Source organism: Phodopus roborovskii, unplaced genomic scaffold (assembly GCF_943737965.1).
Source record: "Phodopus roborovskii unplaced genomic scaffold, PHOROB, whole genome shotgun sequence".
Classification (NCBI taxonomy): Eukaryota; Metazoa; Chordata; class Mammalia; order Rodentia; family Cricetidae; genus Phodopus; species Phodopus roborovskii.
Window position 1 is genome coordinate 899285 of NW_026126542.1, and position 20013 is coordinate 919297.

Here is a 20013-nt window from a genome sequence, read left to right on the forward strand (position 1 = left end):
TCTCTCCTAATTCTAGCTGTGATTAATTCTAAACCCTGAGAACAAATATCTGACAGTCTCGAGCTGTAGTTAGTTCTAAACCCAGACAGCAAATACCTGGCAGCCTTGACTGTTGTAACTGTTTCTCTTGATACAAGGCTTCTCAGTGACTGTCTAAAATTCATCTCATTCTCTTTTGAAAATGGCAGAAATAGGTGACTGTAAAATCATACAGAACCAACATCTTTCTGCTCCCCGTTTCAGTCTCATGGACATATGGTTTGACTTTCTTCTTCCTGTGACTATTGAATAGCTGACCTTCCTTTCTTGTCAATGCTGTGTGCTTTAGACTTTTGTAACACTATGCGTCTCTCCACTTCTGCTTCTGGTTCTTTTGTTAAATATGGGATTCATATTTGATAACAAATACTCCCCCATTTCAGTGGCTTATCATATAAACATTTATTTCATGAGCTCCTAATAGCCTGTCTAAGTTTTTGTTGGTGTGGGAGTGATTCACTGCTTCCTCTGAGGCCTGCTCCTTACTGGGGTTTAAAAGTCTCCTCCAAAATGCACATTGAAATTTAAGTGCTACAGAGATGGGAAAGGGAAGTGAGCCAGTATGAGATCAGGAGGGGCCTGATTGAATGGATTGGTACTATCTTGACAGTGGCTCTGTAATAAAGCATGCATTCTCCTCCTCCTTTTCAGACTCCCCTCTCTCTCTCTCTCTCTTTCACCCTTGATTCCTCTCGTTCTCTCCTTTACCCCCACTGCCATGTGATGCCCTCCGAATGTTACAACATAACAAGAAATCCTTAACCCTCAGCTTCCTGACTTCTCCATGAGAAATTTATCTTCTTTATAGGTTATCCAGTTGGAGATATTCTATTACAGCACCAATGAGCAGGCTCCACAATCATCTAGAAAGGCATCTCTCTGTGTGACAGGAGAGTTGGATTTGAACACAGCTTCCTTCTACTTTCTTAGTTCCCAGACCCTGTAATTTCTGCTCATAGTAATTTCATTGGCCAGATCTAGTCAAATACTACCACTAAGTGGTCCATTTTTTTTTTGTTTGTTTGTTTTGTTTTTTGAGATGGAGTTTCTCTGTGGCTTTGGAAGCTGTTCTGGAACTAGGGCTTGTAGACCAATCTGGCTTTGAACTCACAGAGATCCGCCTGCTTCTGTCTCCTGAGTGCTGGGATTAAAGATGTGTGCCACCACTGCCCGGCTTAGTCTGTTTATTTTTATTATGTATGTTGATTAGGCATAGTAATGGGTCTCATCATGGCATTTTCGTAGATACATGTAAATGTATCTCTACCATATCCACCTCCTATTGCCCTCTCCTATCCCACACCCACTCCTATTGATCCACTTCCTCCCCCCACCCAGCTCCTCCTCCACTTTCATGTCTTTATTTCTTATTTTGATGATGCAGAGAGTTCCGTTAGGGTTGCTTACTGGGTCCTGGTTGAAAGATTATTTATAGGAGCATTAAGTGACCACTGATATTCAGGGATGGGCGGAGCCTATTGAGTCCACCTCCTGCACCATGATCTTGGGTATAGGTCCTGGAGGTGGGGAGCTCAAGGACCTTTCTCTCTGCCACGAGGATGTTGATTGGTCCAGCCTTATACAAGTCTTGTGCCTGTATCACAGCTGTTGTGGAGTCAGGACTGTATCAGTGATGTTACATTACAGACAGTGTCCTCCGTCCCTCCACTCCTGCCTCCCTCCACTCCTGCCTCTGCCTCTTACATTCTTTCCACTACATGTTCTGTGATATTCACTGACCCTTGGAGCCGGTGATACAGAAATCCCATTCATGGCAGTCCTAGATTCCCATCCTGTAACCAGGTAGATGTCTGCAGTTAACCCTGCAGGCCTTGGGGTCCTGGTCTTAGGAGAATTGTACTGATGAGTACAATGTCACATATAGAAGACTGTCTTGGAAAGTTCCCATAGGTGGACTCTAGGCTAGGCTTGTGTCCCTTCAACATTGGTGTCCTTGAGTTACTTGAGGTATCACCCATGCTGAAGAGCAGTGCTGGAAAATGCTCTGAGGGGGGGCTTGACACAAAGGTTCTTCTTAGCTCTCTGACGGAAGACTTTCATTAAAAAATTGACCTGGATTTTCAGCTCTTGAGAATTACTAGTATGTGAGACAAACTGGAAAACTTTTCCAATGTTTACAATGAAAGAGTCTATGGGCACAACTGTATGAAGTGAGATCTGGTCCAGTCAGTCCTCTACAGGTTCCCACCTATGAGCCACCTCATCAATGAGACCTTGTCTCAGTCAGGGTTACTACTGTTATGATGAAATATCATGACAGAAAGGTTAGGGAGGAAAAGGGTTTATTTGGCTTACACTTCCACATTGCAGTCCATTATTGAATAGAGTCAAGACAGGAACTCACACAGAGCAGGAACCCAGAGACAGGAGCTGATGCAGTAGCTACAGAGGGTGCTGCTTGCTGTCTTGCTCCACATGGCTAAACCTGCTTTCTTATAGAACCCAGACCCACTGGCTCAGTGATAGCCCCACCCACAGCTATCATTGAGAGGTCCTCCCACAGCGATCACCAATTACGAAAATGTCCTACAGGTTTGCCAGAAGCTTGATCTTATGAAAACATTTTTTTTTTTTTCAGTTGAGGCTCCCTCCTCTCAGATGACTATGGCTTATGTTAAGTTGACATAAATGTAGCCAACACAGGCCTCTTTCACATGACCTCTTCTCTGTCCATCTCCTACTTGGTTTTCCCTGGGTCTTGGCTCCTTTTAAGTAGCCCACACATGGCATGATCTGGGGCTTATAGTTCCTTCTTCTGCCAAGATTTTAGTTTCACTAGCTTCCCCTCCACTTTTTTATGTTTTTGAGTGATTCCTCATAAGTAAATGGAAAAATGTGCATTCTTTAGCTATGTTTATGATGAAACTGTTTTAAGCCTAGATTCTATTTACAAAGAAAAGCTTATTTGTTTTGGTTTTGAGTTTCTATTATGTTGAGGAATCTAACTGACTCTCCAGTGTAATTTTCTTTTAAAGCCTTAGATTTAGCAGAGAATTAGAAATAAAATGAATTTCATTGAAACCAAATAACCTTATCTATTCACTATACATAACACATGGAATCATAGAAATATACAGTAAAATGGACATTAGACTCCCTTAATATGGCCACCTGATATTTTCTAGAATGATAGTGAGATTAGAGGAGAGGGGACGTGCATAAAGAAGCAGATGCTGTTTGCTTGTATGTAGCATGAGGGGTAACTAATTTCCATGCCAGTTAATACTCACTAGAGCAGTGGTTCTCAACCTTCCTAACACTGTGACCCATTAATACAGCTCCTCCTCTTGTGGTGACATCCAATCATGCAATTATTTTTGTTGCTACTTCATACCTGTAATTTTGCTACTGTTAGGAATCATAATGTAAATATCTGTTACGGAGGCTATGAAAGGGTAATTTGATCCCCCCCCAAAGAGGTCATGACCCATAGGTTGAGAACCACTGATCTAGGTGCCCTTTGCACTACAGTGAACTATAATGAATGTATAATATGTCTTTAAAATATTTAAGTCTTTCTCTTAAGTCCCTTTCTTCCACCCAGAATACCTTTTACGTTTTGTTTTGTTTTTTGAGTGATGGTCTCTCACTATGTAGTCAGAGCTGGCCTTGAATTCACAAATCTCCCATCCCCCCCCCCTTTCAAATGCTGGGAGTACAGGCTTGAACTACTACACCAGGCTTGGAGTGTCTTTGGCCAACTAATACAAGCTATTCTTTGGAGGGGTCTCTCCCAGAAACCCTGAGAAGTACAATAGAATGGGAAGATAATTGAGGGTGAGCTGTCTTGGTTTGAGAAGGATGAATGTCATTACTTCTGCTGGACATCATAGCATGAAATGTGTCCCAGGTGGCATAATCAATTGTATTATCACCTTGCCTGATATGTGTTTCTTCAGCTATCTGTTAAGTCGTGTGTTTGGCAGTCAATCAGACTGACATTTCCTTAACTGTTTACACCTCTGACTGCTGTACTCATTTCTTTCCTCACAATGTTCTCTATGGAATTTCTTGTTTTTGAAGATTTTCTATGCAGGAGATTTGTAATAGTGACAATTCTCGATTTGCATGCCACTCAATATATGCTGAGTGAAGAAAATGTGGCACATCCATCTTCGTCAAGTGGTTTTCTCGAGAGCACAGCTTTAGGCTGCGAGCTTTAGGATCATGGTGCAGATGTACAATTGACACACAACACAGAACACACTGAAAAACAAAGTCCCTACTCACCACGATTCCTCTCAAGAATATAAAGTTTTCTTACAATGCTGCAAATATGTCTAAACGTCCTTGTCAGTTTAATGTATAAACCACTAAATAACACTAGCTTGGCCCATACATCTCTTTGCCTAAGAAATGTTAAAAAGGATTGTCACGCCTCTTTGCAGCATTTACTTCTATTGGTTTTAAGTTTCGAATGGATCAGGGAATACAACTGACTCTCCAGGGTATCTTTCTTTTAGAGTCTTAGGTAGCTGAGGATTATGAAGCTTAATAGAAAAGATATCACTCTTATTTGCACTCCATTTACATCAGAAAATACAATAGCTGACAGCATAGCTGCGAACTACATTAATAATTCTAAAGCTTAAAGTTAATATATTCTGCCATCTGGAGTCTTAACTAAACATTTTTAACATCTTTGAAATCTGCAAAGAAAATGTGTCTCTTGTCAAGTAAACAGAGGCAGGAATCAGGCTCAGAATTTCATCGTTCTCATGTCAGATATTCCTCATACCCAAAACCCTTTGCAATTGGTGTTATGCATATGTATAGAGAGTGTTCCCGTTTAGCAGGTAGATTTATAATTCCTCCAGAGACAAGCTGGTGCTGCAGAGAGCAAACTTGTCTGTATGCATGATCACTCCCTCCTGATGGGTACTTTTGAAGATGGAGCCAGGACACTCCTTTATCTTTATGGACACATTGGAAAGCCTTTGCATTCAGCATTTATAAGAGGGTGACAGTAACAAAATGTAGGAAGATTCAACCTGTCCATCAATTGTGAAATATATAATCATTTGTAATGTGCAGACTATGCAAGTCACCAGATAAAAATAAGATGAATCAAAAATATTCTCTATGTCTAAGAAGCCCTAACTCTCGGGAGAGCAGGATACATTAATGATACATTAATGGATCATTATAGAATAATGTGAAATGTGGTACCTTGAGGAAAAAAAAGTGTCTTTGCAAACTTCCAGTTCCTCCCTACTCCTTATAGACACAAGACCGCAGAAACCCTAGAGTGTAACTTCTCCCCTTTACTATGAGAGGAACCCTATGCCCTAACTCCTCCTTTCTTCCACTAGCAAGGATTGGGGTTCCTCTGTGGTGGGACAGCCTGAAGGGAACTGTGGCTTCCTGTCTTACCTGAAGCTCTGGGACAGTATGGTGAGCCTTGAAACTCACATGGAGTGTTGTTCAGGTTTGCATAGGAGGGGCTTGTAGATCCTTAGGATATAGAATCATGTAGTGGTAACAAGAGAGTCCTTAAGCTCCCATAGAGCCCTGGGTAGCAACTTCACCAGATCCTTTTGATGAGATAGTGAATTACAACTGAGTTGGCTCAAGATGCAGAAGGATGATGGAGGACTGGAAGGCACAGGTGATTGTCAGTGACCAGATGAATCTTCAGGGCATCATCCAGTGTGAGATCTGCACATGCTGGTCTTTGCTCTGAGCTCTCGATCACTGACAACAGTTGTCAGGCTGCTTTTTATATAGTTTTCCATTTGGATTCTCTCCTAGCAGCCCTCTTTCCATTCCTAATTCTATTTATAATGTTAAGGTACAAAATTACAGCAAAATTGGTATAAGAATCAAGTTGGCTTTCCTTATAATTCTACAACTAGGCAGTATCTCATTTTAGGGAACTGTTTGGCTGATCTTAGCCCAGAAAACTGGTCCTGTAGGGAGAAAGAGTTGAGAGAAACTGAATAAAAGATTATTGGCTATTTCAAATATTTCTTTAGAACATTAACATAGGGGGCATTGTGTCTTCATACTGACTCGGGTGGCCTGAGTTCTCTTATGTTTGTGGAATTCTGGATGTTTCAAAGCTTAGTTGGATTACATAGCATTTGGCACAGTGGTTCCATTCTTGTTTGGGCTGGTCTCCAGGAGTGTCATACAGACACTAGTCCAAAGCGGTGGCCTTCTGCAAACTCTGATGCTGTCATACACCTTTTCATTTGACTTCCCTAATAAAATTGCAGAGCCAGAAACACTTCATCTACTTCTGATTAAGTATATTTTAGATAGATTTTTTTACATTTGTTTACTAATTACTCATTTATTTATTTTGTGTGTGTGTGTGTGTGTGTGTGTGTGTGTGTATGTGTGTGTGTTGCACGTATGGAAGCCAGAGGCAATTGAAGAGAGTCATTTCTCAGCTTCCACCACGTGGGGTTTAGGGACTGAACTCAGATAGTCATGTTTGGCACAGGTGCCTTTCCTGGCCCTCAAAAGAATTTTTGTCTTAAGGTTACTATTGATGTAGTGAAACACCAAAGAAACGTAGGTAGGAAAGGGTTTGTTAGGCTTATACTTTCACAGACCTGTCCATCACTGAAGGAAGCCAGGATAGAAAGTCAAACAGGGCAGGAGCCTGAAGGCAGGAGATAATGCAGAAGCATGGAGGGGTGCTGCTTCCTGGCTTGCTCAGCCTGATTTCTTACAGAACCTTGTCATCCATCTTTCACATTCTTTCTGTCCTTTCCTCTGTGAAGTTCCCTAGCCTTAGAATGGGTAGTATAAATGCCTTGTTAAGGGCTGAGCTCTTGTCTGCTCATGCAAAGAATGACATTGGAATTTTGATTATGGCTGCACTGACTCTTTTGGCTGGGAGGGTAGCCATTTTCACAACATAATTCTCAGCTGTGAGCATGGGAGTCTTCCCACTTCCTAGTGCTTGGAAGTTTTCACAGTAGAGGTCTTCTTTCACTTTATATTTGCTCTAAGGTAATTTTTTTCTCGAGGTAATTGTGAAATGATATTGCTTTCCCCAAGACCTTTTTCAATGTATTCTCATTAGTCTATAAGGATACTGATTTTTGTGTTTTGATTTTGTATCCTCCCATTTTGTTGAGATTTTTTTTTTCTTTTAAAAAAAGTCAGATCTAAGAGTTTTCTGGTAGAGTCTTTGTTGTCTTCTGAATGAAATCATATCATCTGCCAGTAATAAAACACATTTCTTCCTTTCCTGTTTATATTGTTTTTCATTCTCAACTAAGATCATAAATACTATAGTGAATAAAAATGGGAGGGAGCCATTTTTGTATGAACATTCCGGCACTGCTGGCAAGATGCTGTGGGTCCTCTTCCCAGTATGAACTTCAGTCTGTCTTCCCACCTGGCCTGGAATATCTGGTAGCGTTGAATACCTATATTCAAATGCATTTGACCTTGAACTAATTATAAATCAGCTACTTTCAGATTCATGTCTGGATGGGGATCTACAAAAGACTCTTAAACCTGACCAGTGCTGACAAATGACACTCTTTTTGGTAACTTAAGTTGCTGTGCAAGTTGCAGTGATAGTGTAGTGCATTTTTATATAGTTAAATTTACTCAGTTTGAAGGAATGTAGGAATGTCTTATTTATTTATGCTGAATTTTTCCATTTTAAATATCATATTCTTATAGTTGGTAGATGATTGTTTTATTTGGAATGTTCTTTCAAGTCATGTACTTGACAGCTTTGTATGGGTCCCATCCATTTCAGGGGAGATTGACTGCTCTGGGAAGGACTGAATTTTGGGTACTAATGATCTAAGAGTCAGAGATGCATCTATTCTCACAGCTGTCTCAACCTCAGTGCTAATGACCTGTTGCCAGACATTTCTTTGTGGTGGGCACCTACCTGAGCATCATAGGAGTTCAGCAATGTCATTGCCAGCTTCTTGCTACATTCTGGTAGCATCCCATTCTACCTAGATTCCACAACTAAAGATCTGTTTTGTTTTGCTTTGGAGGCAGAGCCTGGCTTAGGCTGTCTTCACACTCATCGATCTTCCACTCTCAGAATCCAGTATCAGAGATTACAGATGTGTGTCACCATTTGAGCTTTAGATACTATGAATAAATAAACAAACAAATGTCTCTAAGCACCCACAAATGTTTGTGCTACATTCATTGGGTTGGGGTGCAGTTTAAATCGTACCCAGAAGTCTACTAAAAATTGCTGGTCTAGAATAGTGATTTTTGAGACCACAGTCTCAGTGCATTAATATGTTGTGAACTCAGCTTAGAGCATCAGTGGCACCAGATCTTTAAAAAATGGAAGATGAGAGAAAGGATGGTGCTTTCAGTTAAGGTGCTGGGAGAAGGGGTTTGCACAGAATAAAACACACACACATATACCCCAATCTCAACAATTACAAACACAACAAAAAAACCAAGCAAACAAAAAACACAACTACAAATGGATTTAAACTCAGTGTGGTAGCATGAGCCTATAGTCCCAGCATACAAGAGGCTCAGCCCAGAGGACCAGGAGTTTGAGAACAGCTTTGTCTCTAAACACTCATACACACACACACACACACACACACACACACACACACACACACACACACAATTTAAAAGATTAAAGATTATAACACCTGAAATTTTAAACTGTTAGAAGAAAAAAAATCAGTAAAATGCTTCAAGACATTGAAATGAGCTAGAAACTCTTTAAATAAGACACCCCAGAAAATCACAGAGCTGAAAGCAAAAGCAGACAAATGAGATTACTTTGTTTGAAACGCTTCATTGCAGCAATGGAAACAGCAGAGCAAGGGGAAAAACGTTAACTATTTATCTGGCAGAATGTTAAGGTTAAAAAATGTACAAGAAACTAAAACCTTCAATAATGAGAAAACAAAATAACGTGATTTAAATAGCAATGGGCCTTAATGGACATTTCTCAGTCATACAGATGGCCAACAGATACAAGAATGCCCAACATGCATCATGACTGGATCCATAATGGGAGACTACAGGGAGCTGGGGATGCTTCTGCTGATGAAGTGGCAGCAAAGAGGGATTCTGGGTGCCACAATACCAAACACCTCCCCACAGCTGGAAGACATTGTCCAAATTAAGGCCTTCCTTCCTAGTTAGTTGTGTCAGTTTCTGCAGTGTCAGGGAACAGCTGAAGGTAGACTCCATTTGGTTTATTCCCCAATGCGTTGTTGTGCCTTTTGCAAACGTAGCCCCCCAAAAATGTAGCACTATCTCCATCTGCTTTCTGTTGCTCAGACAAAATACTGGTGGCTGAGGGCACTAGTTATTTTCTTTGTTGCTGTGGCAGTTTGAATAGGAATGGCCACCATAGACTCATGTGTTTGAATGCTTAGCTCATAGGTAGTGGCATTATTAGAAGATGTGGCCTTGTTGGAGTAGGTGTGGCCTTGCTGGAGGAAGTGTGTCACTGTGGAGGTGTGCTTTGAGGTTTTGTAAGCTTAAGTCTGCCGTTATAACTCAGATTTTCATTCTGCTGCTTGTGGATCAAGATGTAAGACTTTCAGCTTCTTCTCTGGCATCTTGTCTGCCTGCATGCCACCATGTTCTGCCATGATGATAATGGACTAAACCTCTGAAACTGTAAGCCAGTCCCAATTAAATGTTTTACTTTATACGGGTTGTCTGGCATAAAGTTATACATGCAGATAGAGCACTAGAAAACTCATAAAATAAACAAATCTTAAAAACAAAGGGGAATTGGGGCTTTGTTGTTCAGCTGGTGGTTATCAGTTTCCTCAGGTGCTCTTTGGAAACAGGGAGTACACAGGTTATCAATCAATACATCCTGCCTTGTTAGAAAAACGATGTAATTAAAATTCACAGAAGAGAGAATTTCTAAAGTGACAAGTTGCCTTTTAAAGCTATTCCCATATCTTATTTTTAAATTTACTGTAAGTAATTAATTTACATTATTAAATAAGATTCAGTTCACTGGAGCTACTGGATAATTACTATGTTAGTTAAGTTGTGTTTCTATGACAGTTTCTATGACAGTTTTACTGAATGTGCCGAGTTGTTTTTAGGGAATAGGCTCAGAGTTCCTTGAAAAGGGGTAAGAAATACATCATTCATCATGAATTTGACACACTTATGATTAAGAGAACAGCATGAAATACAGCAAGTTTCAAGTTTTTAAATTCAATGCATGGTCAATAAGGGTTATCCCTAATAATATTTTAATAATTTTTCCTTGAAGGCACCATGACAGAGAAGCTTTTCCCAAAGACTATGACATAGAGGGTCCTGAGACAGTGAAAAAACTGTGTAATTCGACATATTGGCGATTTGGAACTGACTGTCCAGTAAGTACTTGCTGTTAATTCTTTGTCTAAATTCTTTATCATCCTGAAACGACAGAAAGTTAAGGTGAAGAATATCTTTCCTAACTGTGGTTCTCAGGTGACTTAGTTGCCTTAGTTTCATTTAGCAAACCTGTGAAATGCACCTGTTTCTTAAGGTTATCGGGTGAATTAGCCACAGCAAAGTGCTCAGCATGCTGCCTGACTGTCTTAGTTAGCTTCCTGTCACTCTAACAAATGTCTGACACAGGCTATGTATGAAGACATTTACTTTGACTTGCAGCTCTGGATGTTTAAGTCCAAAATCAGGTCACCCCAGTGGTGTGATGTCATTGGAGGAATGTATGTCAGGCTGAGTATCCACGTTTTAAGACAGAAATAAGAGGGAACTGAAACTGGGGCACCCAATTTCTTTTGAGAGTATATCCTCAATGGCCTGATGGCTCCCTCTCAAAGGAATCTCTTACCTCTTAAAGATCCCTTGCGCTTCCCAGTTCTACCACCAGGGGAGGATGTGATGCTGTGTTGCAGTGGCAGCATCTTGCTGGATAACTTCCATCTTCCAGAATAACCCTGTGAAGCAGGTGTGGTGTTTTGAAAGAAAATGGCCCCCAAAGGGAGTGAGGCCTTGTGTCATTGTGGGGGGGCAGGCTTTGAGGTCTCTTTTCTTGAGCTTTACTCAGTGTGATAGTCAGTGGACTTCCTGCTGCATTTTGGTCAAGATGGAGCCGGCTCTATATCTGCTTGCACACTGCCATGCTCCCTGTCATGGTGATAATGGACTGATCCTCTGAAACTGTAAGTGAGGCCCAATTAAATGTTTTCTTTGTCAGAGTTGCCAATGGTCATGGTGTCTCTTCATAGCAATAGGAAACCCTAAGACAGAAATCGGTACCAGGAGTCAGGTGTTGCTATGATAGACTAGATCATGTGTTTGTTTGGAGGAATTTGGTACTTTGGGTTATGAAGGTAGTGCAATGCTTTTATTAAACACTGATTAATGGACCATGCTAGTAGGAACATGGAAAAAAACAGAGGTGCCAAGAGTTATTTGAACTATTGATGGCTCACTTAAGAGGTTTCAGAGAGGAATTTTAGCATGTTGCCTCTAAGTCAAGATATAGGACTCTCAACCCAGCACCACATCTATCTGCATGCTGCCATGCTCCCCATCCTTATGATGGACTGAACCTCTGAAGCTGGAAGCCAGCTCCAACCCGTAATTATATGTTTTCTTTGTAAGAGTTATTGTGGTCATGGTGTCTCTTCACAGCAAAAAGAAAACAAAACAAAAACAAAAATAACCCCCCAAAACCCAAACAAACAAAAAACTCTAAGACAGAAGTTATGCTTATCTCCATTTTATAGAGGCAGGGAGAAAGACTCTTGAGAGTTTAGCAGCTCATTCTGAATCACATAGCAAGAGAATGGGAAAATGAAGTTTGAACTTGGGTCTATGATTTTTTTTACATTTTATATACTTTTGTCAAGGTAGGTGTTACAAAAAATTAAACCTGCTATCAATGTGATCACAAAATTTTGGGATCCAGTTTCAGAATAGTATAAGCAGTTCCTGTTTGTATCATGTGGAGTGGATTAATGGTTGTTTACTTGAGCATCTGTCCAGTCAACATAAGCTTAGCAGTCTGAAAACTCCTTACTTGTGCCGTACAATGGCAGCAGCTTTGGGATTAGAGAAAGGCCTATCTTAAGGGATAGGAGAGATGACTGAGTGATTGAGTGCGCTTGCTCATGAGGACAAGAGTCAAGATCCCAGTGTGCACACAACAATCAGGGCACCTGTCACTCGGCTGTAACTCCAGCATCAGGGAAGAATGAAACAGGAAGATTAGCCTGGCCAGACAAAAACAAGTGAAGTCCAGTGTCAGGGGGGAACCTTGTTCCCCACCTCCCTGGCCACCTCCCCAAAAAAGGAAGGAATGATGGAGAGGGACACATGCCCTCTGTTGGTAATGAGACCTAAGGCATGAACACCTGAGCATGTATGTGCACATATAGCATATTCATACACAAAATCATATGCACAAAAATAAATGCTAAAGACCCCAACAGACCCATTTAAACCTTGGGAAGTCTTGTTGGCAGTAACCTAACACATGGGTGGAGCTCATGTGTCTGATGTTGAGCTCAGTCAATGGCACCTCTGCTACACTCGCCCTAATCCCAGACTTTCTTGACCATCTCTAGGAAGATAGCCTCAGGTTCTGAAGAGTTGGTTACTTGATGCAGTAGAAGGTGACCATGCTGGAACACTGGGTGGATCTCATATTTTGCCCCCATAGGCTGATACTCTCAGCTTTGTTGTATTGTCAGGCCCAAGAAAAGACATAATTATATATTGGAAATTAATCTAGAATAGTCTCTCTTCTCTATGGTAGATAGGTAGACAGAATGAACTGACTAGGCAAAGTAGGTTGGCTTCCTTGATTTCTTTTAGTTGTAATGAGCAAAGTACAAGCAGAATGACCTGGGAAATAGAGGATTTGGTGTAAAGTTGCAGCTGGCTTGATGTAAAATGAGGCTACTTTCAGGACCCAATACAATGGTAGAGAAGACACTTCCTTCTGCACTGTTCTCCTTCACACACATGGGGTTTTATTCACATATCTATTTCTCTGATGTCAATTTGTTGTTGTTGTTTACTGTGCCTGCCCCAAATAACATGGACAATGTGTGACTTCGATTTTTTATCCAAGTTTCTTGCTCTTTGTCACCAAATATCTCGTTGACAGTCGGCCAGCATGTGGGTGGAGCTTAAGTCTAGTTTTTTCCTGATGTCTATTAAGTTACTGATCCATCCATTTTTGTTTTTCACAACAAAGCTATAAAATTGTCAAGAAAAATTACTGTGCTCATTCTAAACCTACCCTTATTAATCTTAATGCCACTCATTCAATGTCCCTACAGTCCACGGAGAGGTGGACACAAGTTCAGAGCTTCCTGGCCACTGTGTGACTAATTAACAAGTCCCCTTTCCTGTATTTTACAAAGTTTTGACAGAGGCCTAAGTTTAGAAGACTTTTTAATTTTTTTTTTTTTTGAGCCAGTACTTCATGTAGCCCAGGCTAGCCTCAAATGTCCTATGTAGCTGAGGATGACTTTGAATTTCTGATCTTTCTTCCCTGACCTCCCAAATGTTGCCACTGTACCTAGCTAAGAACCCTCTCAATAACTGTCAAGAAGCACACAACCTAAGAAGCTAGCCAGCCTAGGCAGGACCATCTGAGACCTCCAAACCAGAGGTTAGCTGTTATGGTTTTGGAGAGTGGTGTCCAAAGACTTGATAGAGGATTTGTTTACCTGAGGCTTGCTAGTTCATTTTTCTCTGGCTGAGAAGGATTTTATGAAAACTGTTTAGAGAGACATGTGACCTGATGTTTCAAAGATGTAGGGCCCTAGTCTTTGATACTAGCCTGAGAACCTTAGTGTGAGGTCCTATCAATGCCTGATGTTGGCAGAGCAGAGAGAAGGAGCAAGCTGCCCTCAGAATTGCCAAGTAACTCTGATTGTGTTTGCCTGGATAAGCCACCAGATAAAATCTGTGGGAGTCCTTTAAGAAAGAAAGACTGTAGGACTGGGACAGAGAGCCAGCCACCCAGCAAAGGAGACCTACCAAGTACCAAAGCTCAGAAGAAGAATCTCTGTTACTGCTAGATGGCTGACTCTTTGCATGGTGGGGGAATCTTCCTATTAGACCACACTGCTGCTAGAGTCCAATCAGACACATGTGGTGATGGCAGAAAGAATTTGTCTGGTGTTGCCACTCTGGGAAGGTGATGGGAGATGTCATTCTGTAAATATGTTTCTCATATTGGTTAGTGAATTAAGCCAATAGGGAAGCAAGAGAGGCGGGACTAGGAGACAAGGAGAATTCTGGGAGATGTAGTAGAGAAGAGAGAGTCAAAATATAGGACACAAGAGGAGTAAGAGGTCCAGACCCTCTCTCTGGCAAGATAAGACCACGTGGAAACACTTAAATTGATAGAAATGGGTTAATGTTTAAGACAGAGCTAGCCAATAAGAAATGCTAGTAACAGACCAACAGTTTCATAACTAATACTGTGTCTCTGTGTATTATTTGGGGCTGATGTGGCTGTGGGACCAGGTTGACAAGAAAGTGCTCGTAACAGTTAGGAATAGTGAGAGTCATCCTAAACCCTCAAGAGGTACCAACAGAAACTTAGGGATTACATAGAAGAATAAAAAGATGGGCCAAGAAATACAAATATTCAGTCTTGGTCAAACTGATCATAGTTTCATGTCTGGTTCCATGAGGTCCTGCTGGCACAAGGGAAATCATTATGGCATGAATGGTGGCAGTTCACTTCCAGTCATGAAGTGACTGCTTCTACTGGAGGTGGGGACCAGCCTATTAGTCATAGCATGTAGGCAGCAGGGCTACTACTGTGGGGATTTGAGGTAAACTGGAAAGGGCTCAGATCAGAAGCTATGGCAGTAAAACACAATCAGTCAAGACAATGACTGAGTCTCTCCCTCAGGGAAATAAATGATGAATGGGCCTGACCCCATCTTGGGGTTGAAAGCCATTTTACTGTAAAGACAAACTAGGTTCATTGCTTTTTATGATCAGACCTCTATTTCTCAAGGATTGGAGTAAGCTCCACCTGTAACCTTAGCTACAACTGGTTCTGTACTCCCTGTTCCAGGAATGGCAGTCGTCTTTGTTTCAAAAAGTTGTTATGACCATCTTGCAACCCTACCTTTGTTTAAAAAGATTATCATAACCACCTGTTGCTATGATTCTGTGTCTTACTCCTGAGCTATAAAAACCTTGTCTTCTACACATCTAATGCTAACCTCTTAAACCCTGCCTTGGGGGAAGGAGCCCCAGGTATATGAATAAAAACTTGCTTCAATTAATTGCTTGCTTTAATTTGGTCATGGTGATTTGGGACAGTGGCCTTTCTTGAAGCTTTGGGATGGACATAAAGAATATGTTAGAAGGTGCTCCTGCTACCTTGTTTGAGCCTGGGAAGGAGTTGATAGGGAATTGGGGTAGAGCTCTGCCTGTCTATAGAAAGCATCAATTGGAGATCCTTAGTAAAATAATGTTCAAAAGCAATCTCAAAAATGCCCATGGAGAGCTGTTGACTTTGAATGTCAGCCAAACCCATGTGCTCTGGCCCAGGTCAGGGGAGTAAGGGCTACATAACATTACATCTTTCCACCCAATCTCTCCCCATCATCCAGACATGGCAGGGATCCATGAGCAGAGAAGGGAGACAGAAAAACTCATCCTTGCAGTTCTAGGCTCCCAGACCTACAGTCATGAGCTGAGAAAGGGGCACTTGGTGTAATAGAAGTGCTGATCTCACTGAATGTGGGACTTTTGTAAATGGAATTATAGTCTTCTGGAGACTTTAAGGGTCCAGGAAAGCTATAATACTATCCTAAGACTTCTATGAAGACGAGAATGTACTGGGTGTGGGGGACTGCAGGGGCAGCTTGGCTGAAATAGTTTTGTGGCTCTATCAGTGTTCAGTGTAATAGCTCAGTTCAGTATGAAAAGCACCTGGTTTCATCCTCTGCATGACTCAGGCAGGTACCATCTGTGTCCTGTATTATACAGAGAAAGAAGGTAATACCATATGAGGTAGATCCCTTGTTCAAGGTCAAATAGCTAGACAGTATATCAAGATGGAACTAAAGTCTAACCTGTGAAATATTGGTGCTGTGAGGACCAGCCTTCAGCAGCTCAGGAATTGAGGGGGATCCATGGAGTTGTTGACCTAATCACTCAATTGAATTAAGTAAAACTTAATTCTCTGGATCCAGTGGGTGGAAAAAATGGAAAACACACACACACACACACACACACACACACACACACACACACACACATCTCCAACATGTCAGGATCTCACTTAGGTTGCTGATGAATGGCAACTCTTTAGCAGGTCAGAGAAACTGAAGAGGAGATACCCAGCAGGCCAACTACTGGACAGACAGACACATGATGACTTTTCTGAGGGCCTAAGCTTAGTTTTTAATTTTATTATTCTTTTTGTTGCTTGTCCTACTCTACTATTTTTCTTTTCTGTACTTGTACCCAGAGGTTCCCCTTATGTCTTTCTGTCTTTCTTGATGTCTTTTCTAACTACTGCCTGATGTCTTCCTTTACACCCTTCACCTTTTCCCTTACAGGTTATATATCCCAGCAAAATCTTTGAAGCAGTATAAAAATTGTGAATGATTGCAATTGATACAAGTAAAAAAGCATGTTTTCCATATGCCTTACATGATTAAACATTTTACATATTACAGGTGAAAACCAAGTTGTCCAAGAACGCACATACTTTTATACCAAGCAGATTGTTATAGATCAACAGAGTAAAAGCAAGCAAGGCATTTTTCTCAGCCAGTTTTTTTTTTTTTTTTTTTTTTTTTTTCTGGAAGGCTGCATTTTGCAGTCACAAAGGACCAATTATTTTATTATTTGTCTCAAAAGGTAATTTTTAAATCTCAAAGGAATCACAAACCTAAACTTGCATATTTGAAAAACAACTGGTAAGCTCTATTTTAAATCCTCAGGGTGCATACTGCATACTCATTGATCAGCAGTTTCCTTTTTTTTTTTTTTTTTTTATGTCAGGGAGCTGAGGGCTTAAATAGGTACAAGGAATTAATCATCACCTTTGATCACCAACCCATCCTAGCAAAAAAAGTTTGTCAGCAAGAAATCGTCATTGTTCTTGACCCTGACCTTTAATGTGTGCCTTTCTAAACTTTAAATTGTTCCCCAATATTTTCTACCTCAGAGCTGTTAACAAAAACATCTTAACCTAACCTTACTAATAATATGCGTGTCTAAATTCTTTCTAAGGGTTGTGGTTGAATCATTAATCTGCCCCAGCAGCAATGCTTGGAAAATGTCAATCACTATTACTGTTAAGTAATGGTAACACTGCCCAGTGAGGGGCTAGAAGCCCTTGAGAGTTTTCCTACGACACAAAGATGATGAGGGATGTGGTGACCATGAAGGCAGCCAGGGCTATGCTCAATAACAGCATGAGGTCCTCAGGACACATAGTTCTCAGGGCTTTGCCTCTCCAAGGTTCACTCAGGTGTGACCTTGCCAACCTCCCAGCCATGTTCCATGAATGCCACTGCCACCTGTTGGTCATGGCTCCCAACACTGAAATAGCCTTCTAAGCTGCCACTTGAATTTGCCACACTGTTCCACAATGAGTCCAATAGCTTGTTGATCCTCATACACTGCATCCTAACTATTCTGTAGTCTTGCTTGAAATAATACACATTTCACTTTCATTGCATATGTCGAGATCACATATGTGCACACACACACACATATCACTGTATATTGGGACTTTGATGTCCTGCAACTGAATTTCAGCTTTGTCTCCTTCCCTCGAGTTACGTGTACAAACATGCTGGCTAACTCTTTACCATCTGTTTCCTCCCAAGGATGCTTTCTTAGCATTCTCTCTCTCTCTCTCTCTCTCTCTCTCTCTCTCTCTCTCTCTCTCTCTCTCTCTCTCAAGATATCTGCTGAGTGGATGCCTCTTATATTCAAGAATATTTCTGTTTAGCTAGTTAAAAGTCTGTATGCTTGAATTCTCTAGATTACTGTGGGCATCATTTATTTGTAGGAGCATCCAACAGGACTCTGTCTATATTTTGGCTAAGGCTCTAAGAGCAAAACAGAAGTTTCACAAACTGAAGTAAAGTATGAACTTAGATGTGCAAGATCCTCATATAAGATGGTACCATTAGGCTTCCATTCATATGAATAGTATAAGAACCTAGGGATCCAAGATGCCCAAGGAAGAGTTTGAGTGCTCTACTTTGCATCTGTAAAGCTCCTTGGATAATGTGGAATTACAGACACAAGGCTCTGGTGTCTACCTAAAGAAGCAGAAAAGAAGGAAGGGGCTGGCTATGTGACTGCCAGGGGTGGAGCAATGATGATGTCCTTGGGAAAAGAAGTGGCTTTTTTTAATCAAGTGTGTGCCACAAGGAAGGGAAAGATGACATGTAGTTATTTCAGAGCCTGTCCTCATGTGGGATGGAAGGAAGACCACCTGAATCTCCAGGGTTGAAGCAGGACATTATTTTATGTACATTTTCTCAGAACTTTGCACAGGGATACTGCATTGGCATAATTCCCATCCCCTCTCCCATCTCCAACTCATGTCCACTTTCTACCTCAAATTCATGACATTTGGAGCAGTATTTTAAAAATATAGCTAGGGTCATCCTGCATCATGAAACAGACCCTTTATTCTTCTCAGAGAGGATCTCAAAGCAACCCACAGCATTCTAAGAAGGTCATTTTTGAATATCCATACATGTCAGGAATGAGTGGGGAAACATAGACATCCCTAGAGGAAGCAAGAACCAAAACCAGATTGTATACTAATCCTACCCTTTTTATGTCTGCCTTTCTCCTGCCCCACATCCTGATTGGCACCTGTTATGAGCAGTTTCCTGCCAGCCTGGTCCCAGAGCAGTGTCAGCCTCAAATAATACACAGAATCACTGTGTTAGATATAAAGCTGTTGGCTTGTTACTAGCATTTCTTATTGGCTAACTCTGTCTTAAACATTAACCCTTTCACATGGTCTCATCTTACTGGAGAGAGAGTCCTGAGCTCTTATTCCTCTTGAGTCCTACATTTCAACTCCTCTCTACTACATCTCCAAGAATCCTCCTTGTCTCCTAGACTCACCTATCTTGCATTCCTGTTGGCCAACAGTTCTTTTTTCATTAACCAATAAGAGAAACATATTTACAGAATGACATCTCCCATCAAGCACCCTTTCACCCTCATCCAGACAAGAGGGGTCTTGAGAATAGGGATCAAGTTCACGAGTGCAGGAAGACGACTGTGCCCCATTTCCATTGAAGTCAATCAACTCAAAGCAAGCCCAAGGCAAAGATTCTTCAACTTTAAATGCAATGTAGCCTTTGTGTAAGGGACTGAGTATGCAACCTTCCCAGCAAGACTCTTCTTGGGAAAGAAACAGCCAGAGCAGCTAACCAGGAAAGGCCTGGGCTAGTTTTATATTTCATCAAGCACAAGAAATGACCAGCAAATGATTAAGTAGGCATAGTGACTGGAGGAGGAAGGATTTTTGTTTTCTAGTTGTTGTCAGGGACAAGTCCTGCTTACTCAATGACCAGTTATGCTCTCTATTCTCTGATCTCACTTTGGGTTACTTTGAGCCAAACACATTTCATATGTAGCTGTTGTCTGTCTCCTTCTATTAGAGTACAAGCTCTATAAATGTAGGATCTCCAGTCTATTTTGGTTCTTGATAAGAGCTTCAGTTTCTAGAGCAGTGCACAGCACATAGTTTGTACTCAATAAATATTTGTGGAAGGAAGGAAGGGAGGAAGGAAGGGAGAGAAAGGAAGGAAGGCTGGAAGGACTACATTAAATAACTATGTATTAAGGCATCATCATCATCATATGGAGAGAGTTTCTATCTCTCTCCAGAAAGCCCTATCCTCTCTTGCCTAACTATTGGCCATTCAACAATTTATCAAACGAATAAGGTGTCTTTCCCTCTACATTAAGGACCAAGTTGTGTTTTTATTATTCTATTCACCAATAAAGACTTGGGAGTCAAATGTTGGG

General features: G+C 41.1%; 1 protein-coding gene across 1 annotated transcript in view; it reads left to right on the forward strand.

The window, feature by feature from the left end:
• The window catches only part of Cfap95 (cilia and flagella associated protein 95), a 79238-nt gene that overhangs the window by 12471 nt on the left and 46754 nt on the right, over positions 1-20013 (forward strand). Inside the window, exon 2 of the mRNA XM_051200135.1 lies at positions 10268-10373. Within this exon, the coding sequence (XP_051056092.1) occupies positions 10268-10373 (106 nt within the window). The remainder of the gene's footprint in view (positions 1-10267; positions 10374-20013) is intronic.